Source organism: Amyelois transitella, chromosome 26, assembly GCF_032362555.1.
Source record: "Amyelois transitella isolate CPQ chromosome 26, ilAmyTran1.1, whole genome shotgun sequence".
NCBI classification, from domain to species: domain Eukaryota; kingdom Metazoa; phylum Arthropoda; class Insecta; order Lepidoptera; family Pyralidae; genus Amyelois; species Amyelois transitella.
This window is the reverse complement of record NC_083529.1, coordinates 3,897,486-3,920,888: the sequence shown is the minus strand read 5'-3', so window position 1 is coordinate 3,920,888 and position 23,403 is coordinate 3,897,486. Positions and strand designations below refer to the sequence as shown.

At 34.1% G+C, this 23,403-nt stretch overlaps 4 protein-coding genes across 4 annotated transcripts in view; 2 read left to right on the top strand and 2 right to left on the bottom strand.

The window, feature by feature from the left end:
* LOC106131958 (chitin deacetylase 8) overlaps nt 1-23,403 on the top strand; it is a 235,805-nt gene that overhangs the window by 111,751 nt on the left and 100,651 nt on the right. The window lies entirely within an intron of this gene.
* Nucleotides 4,270-6,173, bottom strand: LOC132903425 (protein IMPACT-like). Its single transcript, XM_060951727.1, has 4 exons — nt 6,147-6,173; nt 5,680-5,783; nt 4,776-4,970; nt 4,270-4,399 (listed from the first exon to the last, which is right to left on the bottom strand). Exons 1-4 carry the CDS (start codon nt 6,171-6,173, stop codon nt 4,270-4,272), a joined length of 456 nt encoding a protein of 151 aa, XP_060807710.1.
* On the top strand, nt 11,026-13,416 carry LOC106135265 (protein IMPACT-like). The gene is made up of 4 exons (XM_060951695.1): nt 11,026-11,115; nt 11,757-11,860; nt 12,572-12,766; nt 13,143-13,416. The coding sequence occupies exons 1-4, from the start codon at nt 11,089-11,091 to the stop codon at nt 13,270-13,272; spliced, it is 456 nt and encodes a 151-aa protein (XP_060807678.1). The 5' UTR covers nt 11,026-11,088; the 3' UTR covers nt 13,273-13,416.
* LOC132903424 (protein IMPACT-like) lies at nt 18,639-20,637 on the bottom strand. The gene is made up of 4 exons (XM_060951726.1): nt 20,509-20,637; nt 20,044-20,147; nt 19,145-19,339; nt 18,639-18,768 (listed from the first exon to the last, which is right to left on the bottom strand). The coding sequence occupies exons 1-4, from the start codon at nt 20,533-20,535 to the stop codon at nt 18,639-18,641; spliced, it is 456 nt and encodes a 151-aa protein (XP_060807709.1). The 5' UTR covers nt 20,536-20,637.

The following is a 23,403-nucleotide window of genomic DNA, read 5'->3' as shown; positions in this document are numbered from 1 at the left end:
GTAGTTTAAGAATGACAACTTGTTAAAGTTTCTGAATTTTGTCACTTACTGACTGACTGACTTACCCATCATCAAGTCCAAGGCACTGCTAGCAGACATAGAAGCTTCAAATCTACACTAATATTATAAAGAGGAAAACTTTGTTTGTTTGTTTGTTTGGTTGTAATGAATAGGCTCAAAAACTACTGGACCGATTTTAAAAATTCTTTCACCATTCGAAAGCTACATTATCCACGAGTAACATAGACTATATTTTATTTTGGAAAAAAATAGGGTTCCGTAATATATTAGGATTTTTCGGACACAGACTGAAAAAAATCAACCAAAAAGTTACTTATTTTGCGTACGCTGCCTAAACTACAAAAGATAGAACCATAAAATGTTCTAATTAATTGTAGATCTTATAAATATCTACAAAAAAGTCCGCGACACACTATACCTATCTATGTCGAGTGAGGCACAACAACCACATTTTTATTTTAAAATCTTGAATTTTTTTTGTCTACATTTAAACGCGTTTTTTTTACTCATGCTATTAATCCTTATCAAAATAAATAATTTCATCAATAAGTACAGTTTATGTAGATAATATTTGGTCTTTGAATGATTTAAATTGGACGTTTGGTTTTGAAGTTGTGGTGAAATTAAAATATTACGATTTCTGCTGCACAGCCCGGGACTGCAGGCAGAAGTGACACTTTTGCAGGGAGCAAGACTTAGCCGCTTTGCGGGCGGTCCTTTAGTTAGTTCTAATAGAGATATATATAGTATCGGCTGTGCATCCGTGCGAAGCCGGGGCGGGACGCTAGTTTAGAATATAAATAGAGTTAAGTAAATATTTTGGTAAAAAACAAATTATATTTTTATAAATAATATTTTTTTGTGTTGTTTGAGTATTTTATTTATAAAAACAGAAATAAAAAGTTCTACATAAAAATAAAACGGTAAAAATATTTTAGTTAATGAGTCATTTAATATTTTGACTGAAACGGATAGAGAACTTTTTTTTACATTTTTTGTCTGTATCTGACTGTATGATTAAGATTCAACTCAAAATTTAAACAACTTTATACATACAAAATGTGCATTCTCGTCGAAAAAATTCTAAACGGAAACATCCACTCACAAATTACTTTCAGTAAACGAACATATAAGCACCATTTAAGAAATACTAATAAAATAAAACTAATCACACCCCGAACCAACTACGGTAAGAGAAACATATTGTATGAAGGGGCGCAAATGTACAACAGACTGCCAAATGAACTGAAAGAATGCAAATCTTTGACTTTGTTCACAGAAAGATTAAAAAAACATGTCTACGAACAAGCTTAAAATTATTGTTGTGACAACTGTGTTTATTTAAAAATTTAACACCGCTTGAACGCGTTACTTGTTTACTATTATTTTGTATTAGATTAAGGCTCATTGTAAGTGAATTTAATTCTTTGTGAGTCAAATAAATATCTTTAAACCTAATTTACGCGGACGAAGTCACGGGCAATAGCTAGTTATTAATAAAAATAATATTTTGTTTTTGTTGTGGCTCGAACTTGGACCGTCAACTTCACTGTCTCACGGGCTAACCACTGGATCATCGAGGCCGTTGCGGTGGTGTCGAAATTAAAGTAGACTACATACATATGGTCACGTCTATATCCCTTGCGTGGTAGACAGAGCCAACAGGCTTGAAAAGACTGAATGGCCACGTTCAGCTATTTGGCTTAATGATAGAATTGAAAATCAAATAGTGATTTGATTCTCAATTCTATCATAGGTTGGTCGCCCATCGCCTAAAATAGAACCCCAAGTTTGTAAGCCCATCTCTTAGTCGCTTTTCACTTATACATATTTATATGTTATAGGTATAATGCTGTCGTATAATGATAAAAGACTTCCAATTTTAAATTTCGTAACTTACGAGTATTTGCAGGCAAACTCATGCCTTGAGTTAATTCAAATGTCGATAATTTTTTTTAGTGAACTGATTTTTGCTTTCTATTATTCATTTTAAGTGTCCTATCTCTATTTCAGTCAAAAATACTAAATGTAAAGACAAAATATTTTTACTGTTTTATTATATGTATAGAAAGCGGATTTATATTATATTATATTTATTTCTTAGATTTTCGTACTTCAAGATGTGTTTTTCATTCCATCGACTATTTTACCATTTACTAAACTCTATTTATATTCTAAATTTGAAGCTTCTATGTCTGCTAGCAGTGCCTTGGACTTGATGATGGGTAAGTCAGTCAGTCAGTGACAAAGTTCATAAACTTTAACAAGTTGTCATTCTTAAACTACAGGTTCAAACTGACTGAAATATATAATGCCTGATTAGTTACTGATAAAATTTAGGCTTCTTGTTTTATCATAACGAAGTTAAAGGGGGATCGAAAAAAGCCTGAATTGCTACGAGAAAAGGATGGTACGGCCGTGCCGTTTTTTTTTTATAAATAGATAAAGGTCAGGTAGGTTTTATTACGGTCTTAAAATACAGGTAACTACTAATTTCAGTATGAGTCAATGGTTATGATTAAAATTCTTTTGTAAATAATACAAAGGTAAATGATAACAACTTTTTGTATGCTTTCAATTTTAAAGCAACCATTAGCTAGTCAAAGTTTATAACTAGAATTCTACCTGCAAGACGACGGGCTAGCATTTTTATGTCTATCTAAATTTATATCAAAATCCGTCCTGTACTTGTAAAGATTGAAAAGACTGAAAGGCCACGTTCAGCTGTTTGGCTTACTAATGGTATTAAAATTGAATTAGTGGGGTAAATGAGGTTCCCCATCGCCTACGAGAAGAATCCCAAGCTTGTTTAGCCCCGTCCTTAGTGGCTTTTACGGCATCTACGGGAAAGATGGAGTAGCAATATTCTAAAGTGCCGGAAAACATAAGGCATCTTTCTTTTAATTTACCTAAATTTAATTTACAGACACACTTTTACTACCGTTTTATTAAGGTTTTAAATATATGTTGATTGATGTATTGATTTCAGTTATAGAACAAAATCCCACCAAATATTCCATGGCATCAAAAACAGGAAAGTAAAGGTTGCAGAGGTAGGAGGTGTAAATCGTGTAAAAACTTGCATCCCATTATTTTCATTTTAAACAACAAATTTCGAATGCCTTAAAAAAGGAAAATGTTAGGTGTACCGTACTTGTCGAATATGTATCAAAAGAGTAATGAGCGTGGAGGAAGCGGGAGAAGTCTATAAGGATCGTAGCGTATAATTGTATATGTATTGATTTCAGTTACAGAACAAAATCCCACCAAATAATCCATGGCATCAGAAACAGGAAAGTAAAGGTTGCGGAGGTAGGAGGTGTAACTCGTGTAAAAAACATCCATCCCATTTTTTTCATTTCAAGGAACAAAGTTCGAATGCCTTAAGAAAGGGAGATGTTACGTGTACTCGTATTCGTCGAATATGTATGAAAAGAGTAATGAGTGTGGAGGAAGCGGGAGAAGTCTATAAGGATCGTAGCAAGCGGAAATCTATAGTCTCTGCCTACCCCAATGAGAGACAGCGTGATGGTATGTATGTATGTATCCCATTTCTTGTGCAACTGTTTGCTGTGTTTTCATACTTGGCAATATGTATGACGATTTGGATCGTTTAAAATTATAAACTTCTCTAGTCCAATGTTAAAATAAAAATCATGTATATCATAAGAAACAAGTTATATTTAGAAGACAAATACTGCAGAGTGAAAAGTTCAAAACTTATACTAGACAAGAAACTTTTACAAAGAAAATAAGACATTACAAACTAATATCGCATAATGATGAACTATATATGTACAGAGTGCTACTAAATTTAATTGTGGCAAACTCAGTCTTATACTCAACTTATCTGTAACCTGTATTTTTCATAAGGAAGTTCACAGGGTGACGATTAGTTCAGATAAGCTATGTTTTAGCCTTTGGTCTAGCACTTAGGTCTAATTACTTATAAAATAATGTCCCACATGATAAACTGTAGATAGACAATTAGGTAGGTAGGAAAATTCTTGCAATGACGAATGACTGATTTGTCTCTACAAAGAAAGATTTTGGGAGTAGGTACCCGTAATCCGAATTTGCATGAAAACAGTAATGAGTGTGGAGAGGTCTGTAGGGAGCGAAGCAATTGGAAACCCTTCAGCTACATTATAAAACAACTTTGGTGTCAGTCTACCGCAATGGGAAACAAGCGTGATAGTATGAATGTACAATTGTAAATACAAAGCTGGTAATCGTAATCCGAGCGCCCTAACGTCGCCGTGACTTGCTGGTCAACTTGGGCGCAGAGGGGCGGTCCAAGCCGGCGCTCTCTACGGCCTGCTTGGCTGCTTCTGTGTAATGCTTGAACCTGTCTGCGCCAAGCATAATGCCGCCAAACCTGAGAATAGAATAACAATTTTAGTTAAATAAACCCAAGGGTTTCAAGATGTCTGCCTGCCTTACATTTATTATCAGAATTGGTTTCATTATATGGTGATTGCAGTCAAAGGAAGTCTTTACACGCTACGTATGTAGTAGGTACTACACGACCAGCGTGTCTATTTATGAACATAAGTCTCTTCCTCACAAACTTTGAGAACAATCCAAGAGAAACAAAAATATAAAAGTCAGGACAAATCTTGACAACGTGAAAAATCTCGCATTAATTCCAATTTCACTTAGACTACTATTTCATATAGACACTTTTTTCTTCTATCCTATAAAATAGATCTTTCAGCGGATCGTTTCAGCATCAATCGATGAATTCGACTTACCATCTGGTCACGACCACGACCACATTCTGCAGATCCCGTATCTTCAAGTAATGCAGGAGCCTGCCGCCCGCTTTTCTCTCCCCGTCGTTGTCGTCGTGTTCAAGCAATTTTCCATCTACTAAGATCCTATACGCAAACACATTGTGTTTAGCGTTCTGGATTTTAGAGTTTAGTTTCAGTTCCTTGAGTACTGCTCTGGAAAACAGAATATCATCGATTATTACATGATATAAGCCATTAAACAGTCACGATCTATTGCAAAAATATTAGATAGATAAATTCATTCATTCATATAATCACGTCTATACACTAACAGACCACGTTCAGCTATTACGCGGTCGCCTTTTACCACATCCATAGGAAATAGATGGAGTGGTCCTATTCCTTTTGATATTGGCGCTGGGAACTACACGGCAGATAGATAAAACACTTTATTGCATCATTAGAGTAAAACATACAATAACAACACAAAAGAATCAGACGGTACAAAGGCAGGCCTTATCGCTACTATTTCCTCGAAAAATTAAGTGCTTCACAGCTCAATAGGGATTTTTTTGCCTATTATAGTAAACGGAACCCAGTTTCTTTTGGTTTTGTCTTATCAGTCCTTTACCTAAGTCCGTACCTTTCTAACCCAGCGTGGTTACTTTGGAGGTCCACAAGTCAGAAAGGCACTGTGGTATACACTATTCGGAGACTATGTAACTATTTACGGGTTTAAATTTGGAAGGTTGTATTCAAGAATTCGCTACAAATTTGTTTATGATGATTTTGAAATAAATTTTAAGATAGCATTCAATGATATGGAGTTCTTTTACATAGTCAACTGGCAGATTTAATTTTTTTAGGTCTCAGATTTAAAAAAAAAAAAATAAGAAGGGGGTTAAACTCAAATGAAACTTACTCTACATCTGCTACACTGTGTACTTGCGCAGCGTGCCCTTGGAAATTGCTGCGCCGGTCAGTGATCACCGCTGCGTGTGTGATGGGCGGGCACGTGTGTGCTGTCTGAAATATCAAAAAAATTGTGTTATTAAAAGACATGTTATGAATTTCCAGAAAAGCCATCTCGTTCGCGCTCTTTGAAATTAAATTAAATTAATTTAAAACAAACCACTACAGAACACAAGGTGTAAGAAATAGAAGTATTTGACAATGTAGAGAACCAAAAAGAAATGCACTAGGTACACTGAGGGATAATTATACATAAAGTTATAATATAAAATCACAATATTTAAATCACACCCATTTTTAAAAGAATAAAAATTTTCCGCTTTCTTAATAAAATCACTGAAAACTAAAACTACTACAACATTTTTTTTTTGGCGCCAAATAAATATAATATTTTAATTTTGAAATATTTTTCCGTACCTGTTTAATCAAATGTTGGGTCTTCATCTCTTATATATTTGTGAGCCTCTGGTCGTCGCACGAGATAGGTCCTTGCCTGGTCGCTGTTGGTTGTGAAATGCTCTGGCTGCAGGTTTGCCGAGGTATATATAGGCCCCTTAATCACTCCTTACCTGCTTCCAGAGCGGGATAGCGGATCCCCGTTGCCGTATTTGTATGGAACATTTTTAGTAATATGATTTGCATAATAGTTTTTTCACAAAGAAATGGTAGAAAAAAAAACCTAATTGCAATAAAAAAATGGTATGATTCAAACGAACTAAAACATGAAATAACTTACATCATTTTTTTATTTTTGAACGCTTTAACGAATTACGCTAGTATAGTACACTATCTATAGTTTCTTCATACATATGTGAATGAAAATTTTTATCAGCTGAAATGTACCTATATAGGTTATCGGGATCGGCTTGTAAACTTGGGATTCTTCTTAAAGGTGATGGGCTAGCAACCTACAACCTTTCACTATATGAATCTCAATACTATCATTAAGCCAAATATCAGAACGTGTCCTATCAGTCTTTTCAAGACTGTTGGCTCTGCCTACCACGCAAGGGATATTGACGTGATATATATGTATGAAATCTACATCTGAAGTACCGGGTTTATTATTGTGAGTGATTTTGAGGAATTCCACTCATAATTTTCAGACCTTCCTTGAACATTTTTGTTTGTCTTTTATGTTTTATTTGTTGGTGCCTAGTTTTGACTTTTTCCTAACTTATTTATTCAGTAAAGTTAGTACGCATGCCTTTTTTGGCCAGTTTGTTATTTTCTTCGATGAATGTGCCCTGGGTCTTAAATGTTTATCTACATAAGTATTTATTTTAAAATTTAGTATCGTTGAGTAACTATCCCGTAACTTAAATCTCGAACTTACTTCAAGACTAACTTAATTTATAAAAACTGTCCCGTATATGTTTATTTATTTTTAAGTTGTTATTCACAAATAAGCATATTTTTCATCATGTATTCTCCAGATGAACTGTTGATCTACTTGCATGTTACTTTATAAATAGTTAATGTATAGTCTTATCATCATTCTTAATCGTTTGCAATTCTTAATTTCTCAATCATAATTTGAATATCACATAACATTTCTTAATAGCGTTATTGTCAACAAATGAGTGTTCAAAGTGTAGGAAATCAACTAATGAAGACCCGATTTTATAAAGACGAAAAAATACCAACTCTCAGTAGTACCTACATTTTTGAAAATTAAATATGGTTATTATAAAATTCTTACTGTTACAAAATCGATTGTAAATAAATAATTTAAGTTGTATATAACTGTATTCACTTAAAATATACATACTTACGTATTTATTTAATATGTAAATTCTAATGTTAATAATTGAATATAATCAATACCGAACAGAAATTTGCAAGCAAAAAGTTTTTTATATGGGACCCCACTTAAATACTTCTTCTTCCTAGCTTATTCGTCCCGGTTGCATCCTGATATGACATAGTGGGGACAAAATATAGACATGATTTTTAACTAAGTTTTTGAGAAAAATAGATAATAATGACTGTATCTAGCAAAAAGAAAAATCCATACAATGATTCACTCTACATAGCATTACACCCACTCTATATAACGACACAATTGAGTAATTATAATTAACTTAAGTTGCTAAGATTAATAAAAACTGCGCACCTGTGTACGTTTTTTTGTCGCTTTATTATCCTAGCGTAACAACTCGATTGTCAGCATCATTCATACAGAGCTTTTTAAGAAATTCGTTCTTTTGTTTACAAATTGGGATTGCTTGGACGTGTAGACCATGACTAATAAGTAGGAGTCATGGATTACAACGTTATCATATTCTTAGATGCTCACAAACTTTAAAACTGTAAAAATAGCTAGTAGGTATAAGAAAACCGATCTTTTTTATGCACATAACTACTAATACTAGATTCAAATAAACTTTTTCTTTTTCTAATTCTGATTTTTCTTCTCTCCATTTAACGCCATAAAGTTCAGTCCCTTCAGTGTCGTTATATAGAGTTTACACTGTAGTTTGAAACATTTTTCATAACATTTTGACTGAGCCGTCAAAAATTCCATACTTTGTAGAACTTACCTTACGTATCCAGTTGCCTGAATATGCAGGTTTTCACACGATGGTTTCCCTCACTGTAAGAGCATGGGTTAGTATTCAAACTTATACATAACACGCATTTCAACCGGTCACTTTACCGATTGTAATTGACCGATCTATTTGTTTGAAACGTAAAATATTTTTAATATTGGCATGATAATAACTTCAGAAGGCCCTTTAAGTAGACGCTACATAGATTAACCGACTTGGTATTACATGGGTCTCACAACTTTTTACGGTAGAAAGACTGAGCTGCGAGTCTTGGGTTTTTTTACAGGATGTTTTTGATGGCATCTCACTTCTTTTTGTAGAGTCCTTCTTTTTGGTAACATCTACTAGTAGACTACATACATATGTATGGTCACGTCTATTTCCTTGCGGGGTAGACAGAGCCAACAGGCTTGAAAAGACTGAATGGCCACGTTCAGCTATTTGGCTTAATTATAGAATTGAGATTCAAATAGTGATAGATTGCTCGCCCATTGCCTAAAAAAGAATCCAAAGTTTGTAAGCCTATCTCTTAGTCGCCTTTCACTTATATTTATATGTTGTAGGTATAATGCTGTCGCATAATGATAAATGACTTCGAATTTAAAATTTCGTAACTTATTTGCAGGCAAACTCATGCCTTGAGTTCATTCAAATGTCGATAACTTTTTTTTAGTGAACCGATTTTGATGAAACAAACTTTAAATGTTTTTCTGAGTTAAAACAAAGCACAGTACTTTTGGAGATAATCGTGATCATACATACAGACAAACAGACAAGTAATGACAAAAAAAAAATTTTGCTTTCTATTTTATTTTAAGTGTCCTATCTATTATTTTTCATTTTAAGTGTCCTATCTATTTCAGTGAAAAATACTAAATGTACAGACAAAATATTTTTACTGTTTTATTATATGTATAGAAAGCGGACTTATATTATACTATATCTCGCAGGTAGAATTCTAGTTATAAACTTTGACTAGCTAATGGTTGCTTTAAAAATTGAAAGCAAACAAAAAGTTGTTATCATTTACCTTTGTATTATTTACAAAAGAATTTTTATCATCACTTTTGACGCAAACTGAAATTAGTAGGTAGGTACATTATAATAAAACCATTTGAGTCAGACCTTGTTGTGTGTTTGTCTGTTGCCAGGCTGCAACTCATGAACCGTGATAGTTTGACAATAGAATTTTCTACAGATTATATTATATATTTTAACAAATACTTTTTATTGTATAGTATATTTATATTTTAAATTATATAATCGGCAAACCGACCGGTTGAAATGCGTGTGGCCCAAAAAATACTGGTTCGAATCCCACCCAGGCCATGCACCAATGATATTTTCGAAGTTATTTATTAGTTTGAATACTAACCCATGCTCTTACGGTGAGGGAAACCATCGTGTGGAAACCTGCACATTCAGACAAGTGGATGTGTAACCATGATCGATAAAATACGAGTTAGGTTCCCCTGCAAAGGTTGCAGAGTTCAGAAGGAAGTCGCTTCGTGTAAAAACTTGACCCACCCAATCTGGGATCCGTGGTCAAAGGCCGCAGACTCTTTCCTGAGTGATAAGGATGCAACCGGGACTAATAAGCCAGGAAGAAGAAGTATTTAAGTGAGCTCCCATAAGTATAAGAAACTTTTTTGTTTGCAAATTTTTGTTCTATATTGATTTTATTCAATTATTTATATTAGATTTACGTACTAAATAAAAACGTCTTTACATACAAATATTTTGTGTATATTTTAAGTGTGTACAGGTATATAAAAATTTAATTATTTATTGACAATCGATTTCGTAATAGTAAGGATTTTATATTTACCACATTTTATTTTCAAAAATGTATTAGTAAGAGTCGGTATTTTCTCGTCTTTATAAAATCGGGTCTTCATTAGTTAATTTCCTACACTCATTTGTCGACAAGAACGCTATTAAGAAATGTTATGTGATATATAAATTATGATTGAGAAATTAAGGATTGCAAACGATTAAGAGTGATGATAAGACTATGCATTAATTATTTATTATCTAACACACAAGTAGATCAACAGTTCATCTGGAGAATACTTACATGATGCAAAATATGCTTCTTTGTGGATAACAAATTAAAAATAAATATACATATACGGGACAGTTTTCACAGATTGAGTTAGTCTCGAAGTAAGTTCGCGATTTGGGTTACGAGATAGGTAATAACGATACTACATTTACAAATAAATACTTATGTAGATAAATATTTAAGACCCAGGGCACATTCATCGAAGAAAATAACAAACTGACCAAAAAACGGCATGCGTACTAACTTTACTGAATAAATAAGTTAGGAAAAAATCTAAAATAGGCACCAACAAATAAAACATAAAAAACAAACAAAAAAGGAATTCCACTCATAATTTTCAGTGGAATCCTTGATCCACTGAAAATTATGAGTGGGATTCCTCAAAATCACTCACAATAGTAAACCCAGTACATACATATCACGTCAATATCCCTTACGTGGTAAACAGAGCAGAGTTAGTTCATGTTTTAGTTTGTTTGAATCATACCATTACAATAAAAATGCAATTAGGATTTTTTTCTACCATTTCTTTGTGAAAAACCATTAAGCAAATCATATTACTAAAAATGTTCTATACAAAAAGGCAACGGGGATCCGCTATCCCGCTCTGGAAGCAGGTAAGGAGTGATTAAGGGGCCTACATATACCTCGGCAAACCTGCAGCCAGAGCATTTCACAACCAACAGCGACCAGGCAAGGACCTATCTCGTGCGACGACCAGAGGCTCACAAATATATAAGAGATGAAGACCCAACATTTGATTAAACAGGTACGGAAAAATATTTCAAAATTAAAATATTATATTTATTTGGCGCCCAAAAAAATGTTGTAGTAGTTTTAGTTTTCAGTGATTTTATTAAGAAAGCAGAAAGATTTTATTCTTTTAAAAATTGGTGTGATTTAAATATTGTGATTTTATATTATAACTTTATGTATAATTATCCCTCAGTGTAGATACCTAGTGCATTTCTTTTTGGTTCTCTACATTGTCAAATACTTCTATTTCTTACACCTTGTGTTACCACTAAATGCAATGGTGGTGACGCCGCGGTAATTATGATCTTTATATTTACACTAACTTTTACCAGTAGCTTCACCCGCCCGAATTTTACGCCAACTAATAAAGAATGCTTCCAGGTTTTTGCAAATCCCACGGCTACTATAGTCTTTACCGGGATGGAAGATGGCTCATCATGACCTCCAGACTCTTATTTATACGATAAACTGATTCAGTATCTAGATAACGTGTAAAGAGTTAACAAACATGCTTTCGCATTCTTATTATTAGTTTGGACAGAAAATTTATTATAAGTAAATAAATTAAATTTAATTTCAAAGAGCGCGAACGAGGAAGCTTTTCTGGAAATTCATAACATGTCTTTTATTAACACAATTTTTTTGATATTTCAGACAGCACACACGTGCCCGCCCATCACACACGCAGCGGTGATCACTGACCGGCGCAGCAATTTCCAAGGGCACGCTGCGCAAGTACACAGTGTAGCAGATGTAGAGTAAGTTTCATTTGAGTTTAACCCCCTTCTTATTTTTATTTTTTTTAAATCTGAGAGCTAAAAAAATTAAATCTGCCAGTTGCCTATGTAAAAGAACTCCGTATCATTGAATGCTATCTTAAAATTTATTTCAAAATCATCATAAACAAATTTGTAGCGAATTCTTGAATACAACCTTCCAAATTTAAACCCGTAAATAGTTACATAGTCTCCGAATAGTGTATACCACAGTGCCTTTCTGACTTGTGGACCTCCAAAGTAACCACGCTGGGTTAGAAAGGTACGGACTTAGGTAAAGGACTGATAAGACAAAACCAAAAAAAAACTGGGTTCCGTTTACTATAATAGGCAAAAAAATCCCTATTGAGCTGTGAAGCACTTAATTTTTCGAGGAAATAGTAGCGATAAGGCCTGCCTTTGTACCGTCTGATTCTTTTGTGTTGTTATTGTATGTTTTACTCTAATGATGCAATAAAGTGTTTTATCTATCTGCCGTGTAGTTCCTAGCGCCAATATAAAAAGGAATAGGACCACTCCATCTATTTCCTATGGATGTGGTAAAAGGCGACCGCGTAATAGCTGAACGTGGTCTGTTAGTGTATAGACGTGATTATATGAATGAATGAATTTATCTATCTAATATTTTTGCAATAGATCTTGACTGTTTAATGGCTTATATCATGTAATAATCGATGATATTCTGTTTTCCAGAGCAGTACTCAAGGAACTGAAACTGAACTCTAAAATCCAGAACGCTAAACACAATGTGTTTGCGTATAGGATCTTAGTGGATGGAAAATTGCTTGAACACGACGACAACGACGGGGAGAGAAAAGCGGGCGGCAGGCTCCTGCATTACTTGAAGATACGGGATCTGCAGAATGTGGTCGTGGTCGTGACCAGATGGTAAGTCGAATTCATCGATTGATGCTGAAACGATCCGCTGAAAGATCTATTTTATAGGATAGAAGAAAAAAGTGTGTATATGAAATAGTAGTCTAAGTGAAATTGGAATTAATGCGAGATTTTTCACGTTGTCAAGATTTGTCCTGACTTTTATATTTTTGTTTCTCTTGGATTGTTCTCAAAGTTTGTGAGGAAGAGACTTATGTTCATAAATAGACACGCTGGTCGTGTAGTACCTACTACATACGTAGCGTGTAAAGACTTCCTTTGACTGCAATCACCATATAATGAAACCAATTCTGATAATTAATGTAAGGCAGGCAGACATCTTGAAACCCTTGGGTTTATTTAACTAAAATTGTTATTCTATTCTCAGGTTTGGCGGCATTATGCTTGGCGCAGACAGGTTCAAGCATTACACAGAAGCAGCCAAGCAGGCCGTAGAGAGCGCCGGCTTGGACCGCCCCTCTGCGCCCAAGTTGACCAGCAAGTCACGGCGACGTTAGGGCGCTCGGATTACGATTACCAGCTTTGTATTTACAATTGTACATTCATACTATCACGCTTGCTTCCCATTGCGGTAGACTGACACCAAAGTTGTTTTATAATGTAGCTGAAGGGTTTCCAATTGCTTCGCTCCCTACAGACCTCTCCACACTCATTACTGTTTTCATGCAAATTCGGATTACGGGTACCTACTCCCAAAATCTTTCTTTGTAAAGACAAATCAGTCATTCGTCATTGCAAGAATTTTCCTACCTACCTAATTGTCTATCTACAGTTTATCATGTGGGACATTATTTTATAAGTAATTAGACCTAAGTGTTAGACCAAAGGCTAAAACATAGCTTATCTGAACTAGTCGTCACCCTGTGAACTTCCTTATGAAAAATACAGGTTACAGATAAGTTGAGTATGAGACTGAGTTTGCCAATATTAAATTTAGTAGCACTCTGTATGTACATATATAGTTCATTATTATGTGATACTAGTTTGTAATGTCTTATTTTCTTTGTAAAAGTTTCTTGTCTAGTATAAGTTTTTAACTTTTCACTCTGCAGTATTTGTCTTCTAAATATAACTTGTTTCTTATGATATACTTGATTTTTATTTTAACATTAGACTAGAGAAGTTTATAATTGTAAACGATCCAAATCGTCATACATATTGCCAAGTATGAAAACACAGCAAACAGTTGCACAAGAAATGGGATACATACATACATACCATCACGCTGTCTCTCATTGGGGTAGGCAGAGACTATAGATTTCCGCTTGCTACGATCCTTATAGACTCCTCCCGCTTCCTCCACACTCATTACTCTTTTCATACATATTCGACGAATACGAGTACACGTAACATCTCCCTTTCTTAAGGTATTCGAACTTTGTTCCTTGAAATGAAAAAAATGGGATGGATGTTTTTTACACGAGTTACACCTCCTACCTCCGCAACCTTTACTTTCCTGTTTCTGATGCCATGGATTATTTGGTGGGATTTTGTTCTGTAACTGAAATCAATACAGATACAATTATACGCTACGATCCTTATAGACTTCTCCCGCTTAATCCACGCTCATTACTCTTACATATTCGACAAGTACGGTACACCTAACATTTTCCTTTTTTAAGGCATTCGAAATTTGTTGTTTAAAATGAAAATAATGGGATGCAAGTTTTTACACGATTTACACCTCTTTACCTCTGCAACCTTTACTTTCCTGTTTTTGATGCCATGGAATATTTGGTGGGATTTTGTTCTATAACTGAAATCAATACATCAATCAACATATATTTAAAACCTTAATAAAACGGTAGTAAAAGTGTGTCTGTAAATTAAATTTAGGTAAATTAAAAGAATGATGCCTTATGTTTTCCGGCACTTTAGAATATTGCTACTCCATCTTTCCCGTAGATGCCGTAAAAGCCACTAAGGACGGGGCTAAACAAGCTTGGGATTCTTCTAGTAGGCGATGGGGAACCTCAGTCACCCCACTAATTCAATCTTAATACCATTAGTAAGCCAAACAGCTGAACGTGGCCTTTCAGTCTTTTCAATCTTTACAAGTACAGGACGGATTTTGATATAAATTTTTAGGTACGAAGATAGACATAAAAATGCTAGCCCGTCGTCTTGCAGGTAGAATTCTAGTTATAAACTTTGACTAGCTAATGGTTGCTTTAAAATTGAAAGCATACAAAAAGTTGTTATCATTTACCTTTGTATTATTTACAAAAGAATTTTAATCATAACCATTGACTCATACTGAAATTAGTAGTTACCTGTATTTTAAGACCGTAATAAAACCTACCTGACCTTTATCTATTTATAAAAAAAAACGGCACGGCCGTACCATCCTTTTCTCGTAGCAATGCAGGCTTTTTTCGATCCCCCTTTAACTTCGTTATGATAAAACAAGAAGCCTAAATTTTATCAGTAACTAATCAGGCATTATATATTTCAGTCAGTTTGAACCTGTAGTTTAAGAATGACAACTTGTTAAAGTTTATGAACTTTGTCAATGACTGACTGACTTACCCATCATCAAGTCCAAGGCACTGCTAGCAGACATAGAAGCTCCAAATTTAGAATATAAATAGAGTTTAGTAAATGGTAAAATAGTCGATGGAATGAAAAACACATCTTGAAGTACGAAAATCTAAGAAATAAATATAATATAATATAAATCCGCTTTCTATACATATAATAAAACAGTAAAAATATTTTGTCTTTACATTTAGTATTTTTGACTGAAATAGAGATAGGACACTTAAAATGAATAATAGAAAGCAAAAATCAGTTCACTAAAAAAAATTATCGACATTTGAATTAACTCAAGGCATGAGTTTGCCTGCAGATACTCGTAAGTTACGAAATTTAAAATTGGAAGTCTTTTATCATTATACGACAGCATTATACCTATAACATATAAATATGTATAAGTGAAAAGCGACTAAGAGATAGGCTTACAAACTTGGGGTTCTATTTTAGGCGATGGGCGACCAACCTATGATAGAATTGAGAATCAAATCACTATTTGATTTTCAATTCTATCATTAAGCCAAATAGCTGAACGTGGCCATTCAGTCTTTTCAAGCCTGTTGGCTCTGTCTACCACGCAAGGGATATAGACGTGACCATATGTATGTAGTCTACTTTAATTTCGACACCACCGCAACGGCCTCGATGATCCAGTGGTTAGCCCGTGAGACAGTGAAGTTGACGGTCCAAGTTCGAGCCACAACAAAAACAAAATATTATTTTTATTAATAACTAGCTATTGCCCGTGACTTCGTCCGCGTAAATTTTGAGTTGAATCTTAATCATACAGTCAGATACAGACATAAAATGTAAAAAAAAGTTCTCTATCCGTTTCAGTCAAAATATTAAATGACTCATTAACTAAAATATTTTTACCGTTTTATTATTATGTAGAACTTTTTATTTCTGTTTTTATAAATAAAATACTCAAACAACACAAAAAAATATTATTTATAAAAATATAATTTGTTTTTTACCAAAATATTTACTTAACTCTATTTATATTCTAAACTAGCGTCCCGCCCCGGCTTCGCACGGATGCACAGCCGATACTAAATATATCTCTATTAGAACTAACTAAAGGACCGCCCGCAAAGCGGCTAAGTCTTGCTCACTGCAAAAGTGTCACTTCTGCCTGCAGTCCCGGGCTGTGCAGCAGAAATCGTAATATTTTAATTTCACCACAACTTCAAAACCAAACGTCCAATTTAAATCATTCAAAGACCAAATATTATCTACATAAACTGTACTTATTGATGAAATTATTTATTTTGATAAGGATTAATAGCATGAGTAAAAAAACGCGTTTAAATGTAGACCAAAAAAATTCAAGATTTTTAAATAAAAATGTGGTTGTTGTGCCTCACTCGACATAGATAGGTATAGTGTGTCGCGGACTTTTTTGTAGATATTTATAAGATCTACAATTAATTAGAACATTTTATGGTTCTATCTTTTGTAGTTTAGGCAGCGTACGCAAAATAAGTAACTTTTTGGTTGATTTTTTCAGTCTGTGTCCGAAAAATCCTAATATATTACGGAACCCTATTTTTTTCCAAAATAAAATATAGTCTATGTTACTCGTGGATAATGTAGCTTTCGAATGGTGAAAGAATTTTTAAAATCGGTCCAGTAGTTTTTGAGCCTATTCATTACAACCAAACAAACAAACAAACAAAGTTTTCCTCTTTATAATATTAGTGTAGATTTGAAGCTTCTATGTCTGCTAGCAGTGCCTTGGACTTGATGATGGGTAAGTCAGTCAGTCAGTAAGTGACAAAATTCAGAAACTTTAACAAGTTGTCATTCTTAAACTACAGGTTCAAATTGACTGAAATTTTAAATATACCGTGTTTATATAATGCCTGATTAGTAACTGTTAAAATATAGGCTTCTTGTTTTATCTAATTTTAAAGCAACCATTAGCTAGTCAAAGTTTATAACTAGAATTCTACCTGCAAGACGACGGGCTAGCATTTTTATGTCTATCTTCGTACCTAAAAATTTATATCAAAATCCGTCCTGTACTTGTAAAGATTGAAAAGACTGAAAGGCCACGTTCAGCTGTTTGGCTTACTAATGGTATTAAAATTGAATTAGTGGGGTGACTGAGGTTCCCCATCGCCTACTAGAAGAATCCCAAGCTTGTTTAGCCCTATCCTTAGTGGCTTTTACGACATCCACGGGAAAGATGGAGTAGCAATATTCTAAAGTGCCGGAAAACATAAGGCATCTTTCTTTTAATTTACCTAAATTTAATACAGACACACTTTTCCTACCGTTTTATTAAGGTTTTAAATATATGTTGATTGATGCCTATTGATTTCAGTTACAGAACAAAATCCCACCAAATAATCCATGGCATCAGAAACAGGAAAGTAAAGGTTGCGGAGGTAGGAGGTGTAACTCGTGTAAAAAACATCCATCCCATTTTTTTCATTTCAAGGAACAAAGTTCGAATGCCTTAAGAAAGGGAGATGTTACGTGTACTCGTATTCGTCGAATATGTATGAAAAGAGTAATGAGTGTGGAGGAAGCGGGAGAAGTCTATAAGGATCGTAGCAAGCGGAAATCTATAGTCTCTGCCTACCCCAATGAGAGACAGCGTGATGGTATGTATGTATGTATCCCATTTCTTGTGCAACTGTTTGCTGTGTTTTCATACTTGGCAATATGTATGACGATTTGGATCGTTTACAATTATAAACTTCTCTAGTCTAATGTTAAAATAAAAATCAAGTATATCATAAGAAACAAGTTATATTTAGAAGACAAATACTGCAGAGTGAAAAGTTAAAAACTTATACTAGACAAGAAACTTTTACAAAGAAAATAAGACATTACAAACTAGTATCACATAATAATGAACTATATATGTACATACAGAGTGCTACTAAATTTAATATTGGCAAACTCAGTCTCATACTCAACTTATCTGTAACCTGTATTTTCATAAGGAAGTTCACAGGGTGACGACTAGTTCAGATAAGCTATGTTTTAGCCTTTGGTCTAACACTTAGGTCTAATTACTTATAAAATAATGTCCCACATGATAAACTGTAGATAGACAATTAGGTAGGTAGGAAAATTCTTGCAATGACGAATGACTGATTTGTCTTTACAAAGAAAGATTTTGGGAGTAGGTACCCGTAATCCGAATTTGCATGAAAACAGTAATGAGTGTGGAGAGGTCTGTAGGGAGCGAAGCAATTGGAAACCCTTCAGCTACATTATAAAACAACTTTGGTGTCAGTCTACCGCAATGGGAAACAAGCGTGATAGTATGAATGTACAATTGTAAATACAAAGCTGGTAATCGTCACCGAGCGCCCTAACGTCGCCGTGACTTGCTGGTCAACTTGGGCGCAGAGGGGCGGTCCAAGCCGGCGCTCTCTACGGCCTGCTTGGCTGCTTCTGTGTAATGCTTGAACCTGTCTGCGCCAAGCATAATGCCGCCAAACCTGAGAATAGAATAACAATTTTAGTTAAATAAACCCAAGGGTTTCAAGATGTCTGCCTGCCTTACATTTATTATCAGAATTGGTTTCATTATATGGTGATTGCAGTCAAAGGAAGTCTTTACACGCTACGTATGTAGTAGGTACTACACGACCAGCGTGTCTATTTATGAACATAAGTCTCTTCCTCACAAACTTTGAGAACAATCCAAGAGAAACAAAAATATAAAAGTCAGGACAAATCTTGACAACGTGAAAAATCTCGCATTAATTCCAATTTCACTTAGACTACTATTTCATATACACACTTTTTTCTTCTATCCTATAAAATAGATCTTTCAGCGGATCGTTTCAGCATCAATCGATGAATTCGACTTACCATCTGGTCACGACCACGACCACATTCTGCAGATCCCGTATCTTCAAGTAATGCAGGAGCCTGCCGCCCGCTTTTCTCTCCCCGTCGTTGTCGTCGTGTTCAAGCAATTTTCCATCCACTAAGATCCTATACGCAAACACATTGTGTTTAGCGTTCTGGATTTTAGAGTTCAGTTTCAGTTCCTTGAGTACTGCTCTGGAAAACAGAATATCATCGATTATTATATGATATAAGCCATTAAACAGTCAAGATCTATTGCAAAAATATTAGATAGATAAAATCATTCATTCATATAATCACGTCTATACACTAACATACCACGTTCAGCTATTACGCGGTCGCCTTTTACGACATCCATAGGAAATAGATGGAGTGGTCCTATTCCTTTTGATATTGGCGCTGGGAACTACACGGCAGATAGATAAAACACTTTATTGCATCATTAGAGTAAAACATACAATAACAACACAAAAGAATCAGACGGTACAAAGGCAGGCCTTATCGCTACTATTTCCTCGAAAAATTAAGTGCTTCACAGCTCAATAGGGATTTTTTTGCCTATTATAGTAAACGGAACCCAGTTTCTTTTGCTTTTGTCTTATCAGTCCTTTACCTAAGTCCGTACCTTTCTAACCCAGCGTGGTTACTTTGGAGGTCCACAAGTCAGAAAGGCACTGTGGTATACACTATTCGGAGACTATGTAACTATTTACGGGTTTAAATTTGGAAGGTTGTATTCAAGAATTCGCTACAAATTTGTTTATGATGATTTTGAAATAAATTTTAAGATAGCATTCAATGATACGGAGTTCTTTTACATAGTCAACTGGCAGATTTAATTTTTTTAGCTCTCAGATTAAAAAAAAATAAGAAGGGGGTTAAACTCAAATGAAACTTACTCTACATCTGCTACACTGTGTACTTGCGCCGCGTGCCCTTGGAAATTGCTGCGCCGGTCAGTGATCACCGCTGCGTGTGTGATGGGCGGGCACGTGTGTGCTGTCTGAAATATCAAAAAAATTGTGTTATTAAAAGACATGTTATGAATTTCCAGAAAAGCCATCTCGTTCGCGCTCTTTGAAATTAAATTAAATTAATTTAAAACAAACCACTACAGAACACAAGGTGTAAGAAATAGAAGTATTTGACAATGTAGAGAACCAAAAAGAAATGCACTAGGTACACTGAGGGATAATTATACATAAAGTTATAATATAAAATCACAATATTTAAATCACATCAATTTTTAAAAGAATAAAATCTTTCTGCTTTCTTAATAAAATCACTGAAAACTAAAACTACTACAACATTTTTTTTGGCGCATAATAAATATAATATTTTAATTTTGAAATATTTTTCCGTACCTGTTTAATCAAATTTTGGGTCTTCATCTCTTATATATTTGTGAGCCTCTGGTCGTCGCACGAGATAGGTCCTTGCCTGGTCACTGTTGGTTGTGAAATGCTCTGGCTGCAGGTTTGCCGAGGTATATATAGGCCCCTTAATCACTCCTTACCTGCTTCCAGAGCGGGATAGCGGATCCCCGTTGCCGTATTTGTATGGAACATTTTTAGTAATATGATTTGCATAACAGTTTTTTCACAAAGAAATGGTAGAAAAAAAACCTAATTGCAATAAAAAAATGGTATGATTCAAACGAACTAAAACATGAAATAACTTACATCATTTTTTTATTTTTGAACGCTTTAACGAATTACGCTAGTATAGTACACTATCTATAGTTTCTTCATACATATGTGAATGAAAATTTTTGTCAGCTGAAATGTATATAGGTTATCGGGATCGGCTTGTAAACTTGGGATTCTTCTTAAAGGTGATGGGCTAGCAACCTACAACCTATCACTATATGAATCTCAATACTATCATTAAGCCAAATATCAGAACGTGTCCTATCAGTCTTTTCAAGACTGTTGGCTCTGCCTACCACGCAAGGGATATTGACGTGATATATATGTATGAAATCTATATCTGAAGTACCGGGTTTATTATTGTGAGTGATTTTGAGGAATTCCACTCATAATTTTCAGACCTTCCTTGAACATTTTTGTTTGTCTTTTATGTTTTATTTGTTGGTGCCTAGTTTTGACTTTTTCCTAACTTATTTATTCAGTAAAGTTAGTACGCATGCCTTTTTTGGTCAGTTTGTTATTTTCTTCGATGAATGTGCCCTGGGTCTTAAATGTTTATCTACATAAGTATTTATTTTAAAATTTAGTATCGTTGAGTAACTATCCCGCAACTCAAATCTCGAACTTACTTCAAGACTAACTTAATTTATAAAAACTGTCCCGTATATGTTTATTTATTTTTAAGTTGTTATTCACAAATAAGCATATTTTTCATCATGTATTCTCCAGATGAACTGTTGATCTACTTGCATGTTACTTTAGATATAAATAGTTAATGTATAGTCTTATCATCATTCTTAATCGTTTGCAATTCTTAATTTCTCAATCATAATTTGAATATCACATAACATTTCTTAATAGCGTTATTGTCAACAAATGAGTGTTCAAAGTGTAGGAAATCAACTAATGAAGACCCGATTTTATAAAGACGAAAAAATACCAACTCTCAGTAGTACCTACATTTTTGAAAATTAAATATGGTTATTATAAAATTCTTACTGTTACAAAATCGATTGTAAATAAATAATTTAAGTTGTATATAACTGTATTCACTTAAAATATACATACTTACGTATTTATTTAATATGTAAATTCTAATGTAAATAATTGAATATAATCAATACCGAACAGAAATTTGCAAGCAAAAAGTTTCTTATATGGGACCCCACTTAAATACTTCTTCTTCCTAGCTTATTCGTCCCGGTTGCATCCTGATATGACATAGTGGGGACAAAATATAGACATGATTTTTAACTAAGTTTTTGAGAAAAATAGATAATAATGACTGTATCTAGCAAAAAGAAAAATCCATACAATGATTCACTCTACATAGCATTACACCCACTCTATATAACGACACAATTGAGTAATTATAATTAACTTAAGTTGCTAAGATTAGTAAAAACTGCGCACCTGTGTACGTTTTTTTGTCGCTTTATTATCCTAGCGTAACAACTCGATTGTCAGCATCATTCATACAGAGCTTTTTAAGAAATTCGTTCTTTTGTTTACAAATTGGGATTGCTTGGACGTGTAGACCATGACTAATAAGTAGGAGTCATGGATTACAACGTTATCATATTCTTAGATGCTCACAAACTTTAAAACTGTAAAAATAGCTAGTATAAGAAAACCGATCTTTTTTATGCACATAACTACTAACACTAGATTTAAATAAACTTTTTCTTTTACTAATTCTGATTTTTCTTCTCTCCATTTAACGCCATAAAGTTCAGTCCCTTCAGTGTCGTTATATAGAGTTTACACTGTAGTTTGAAACATTTTTCATAACATTTTGACTGAGCCGTCAAAAATTCCATACTTTGTAGAACTTACCTTACACATCCAGTTGCCTGAATATGCTGGTTTTCACACGATGGTTTCCCTCACAAGAGCATGGGTTAGTATTCAAACTTATACATAACACGCATTTCAACCGGTCACTTTACCGATTGTAATTGACCGATCTATTTGTTTGAAACGTAAAATATTTTTAATATTGGCATGATAATAACTTCAGAAGGTCCTTTAAGTAGACGCTACATAGATTAACCGACTTGGTATTACATGGATCTCACAACTTTTTACGGTAGAAAGACTGAGCTGCGAGTCTTGGGTTTTTTTACAGGATGTTTTTGATGGCATCTCACTTCTTTTTGTAGAGTCCTTCTTTTTGGTAACATCTACTTCTAACGAATGTTTTTAAAGGATTTGTCTTATTTCTTAAATTAATTAATTTATTATATACTAGCAATTGCCCGCGACTTCGTCCGCGTTAATTTCGAGTTGAATCTTAATCATACAGTCAAATACAGACAGACAGTCAAAAAATGTAAAAAAAAAGTATCTATCTATCCGTTTCAGTCAAAATATTAAATGACTCAATAAACAAAATATTTTTATCGTTTTATTATTATGTAGAACTTTTTTTTCTGTTTTTATAAATAAAATTCTCAAACAACACAAAAGAAATATTATTAATAAAAATAATATTTTGTTGAGGCTCGAACTTGGACCATCGAGGCCGTTGCGGTGGTGTCGAAATTAAAGTAGACTACATACATATGTATGGTCACGTCTATTTCCTTGCGGGGTAGACAGAGCCAACAG

What these genes read in the sequence shown, in the direction of transcription:
- LOC132903425 (XM_060951727.1), bottom strand. Translation starts at nt 6,173, where the DNA reads ATGAAGACCCAACATTTGATTAAACAG. An exon ending in CCCAACATTTGATTAAACAG is followed by an intron (nt 5,784 to 6,146) that starts GTACGGAAAAAT and finishes TTGATATTTCAG; the next exon opens with ACAGCACACACGTGCCCGCC. An exon ending in GTCGTGGTCGTGACCAGATG is followed by an intron (nt 4,400 to 4,775) that starts GTAAGTCGAATT and finishes TTCTATTCTCAG; the next exon opens with GTTTGGCGGCATTATGCTTG.
- LOC106135265 (XM_060951695.1), top strand. Translation starts at nt 11,089, where the DNA reads ATGAAGACCCAACATTTGATTAAACAG. An exon ending in CCCAACATTTGATTAAACAG is followed by an intron (nt 11,116 to 11,756) that starts GTACGGAAAAAT and finishes TTGATATTTCAG; the next exon opens with ACAGCACACACGTGCCCGCC. An exon ending in CACAGTGTAGCAGATGTAGA is followed by an intron (nt 11,861 to 12,571) that starts GTAAGTTTCATT and finishes TCTGTTTTCCAG; the next exon opens with AGCAGTACTCAAGGAACTGA.
- LOC132903424 (XM_060951726.1), bottom strand. Translation starts at nt 20,535, where the DNA reads ATGAAGACCCAAAATTTGATTAAACAG. An exon ending in CACAGTGTAGCAGATGTAGA is followed by an intron (nt 19,340 to 20,043) that starts GTAAGTTTCATT and finishes TCTGTTTTCCAG; the next exon opens with AGCAGTACTCAAGGAACTGA. An exon ending in GTCGTGGTCGTGACCAGATG is followed by an intron (nt 18,769 to 19,144) that starts GTAAGTCGAATT and finishes TTCTATTCTCAG; the next exon opens with GTTTGGCGGCATTATGCTTG.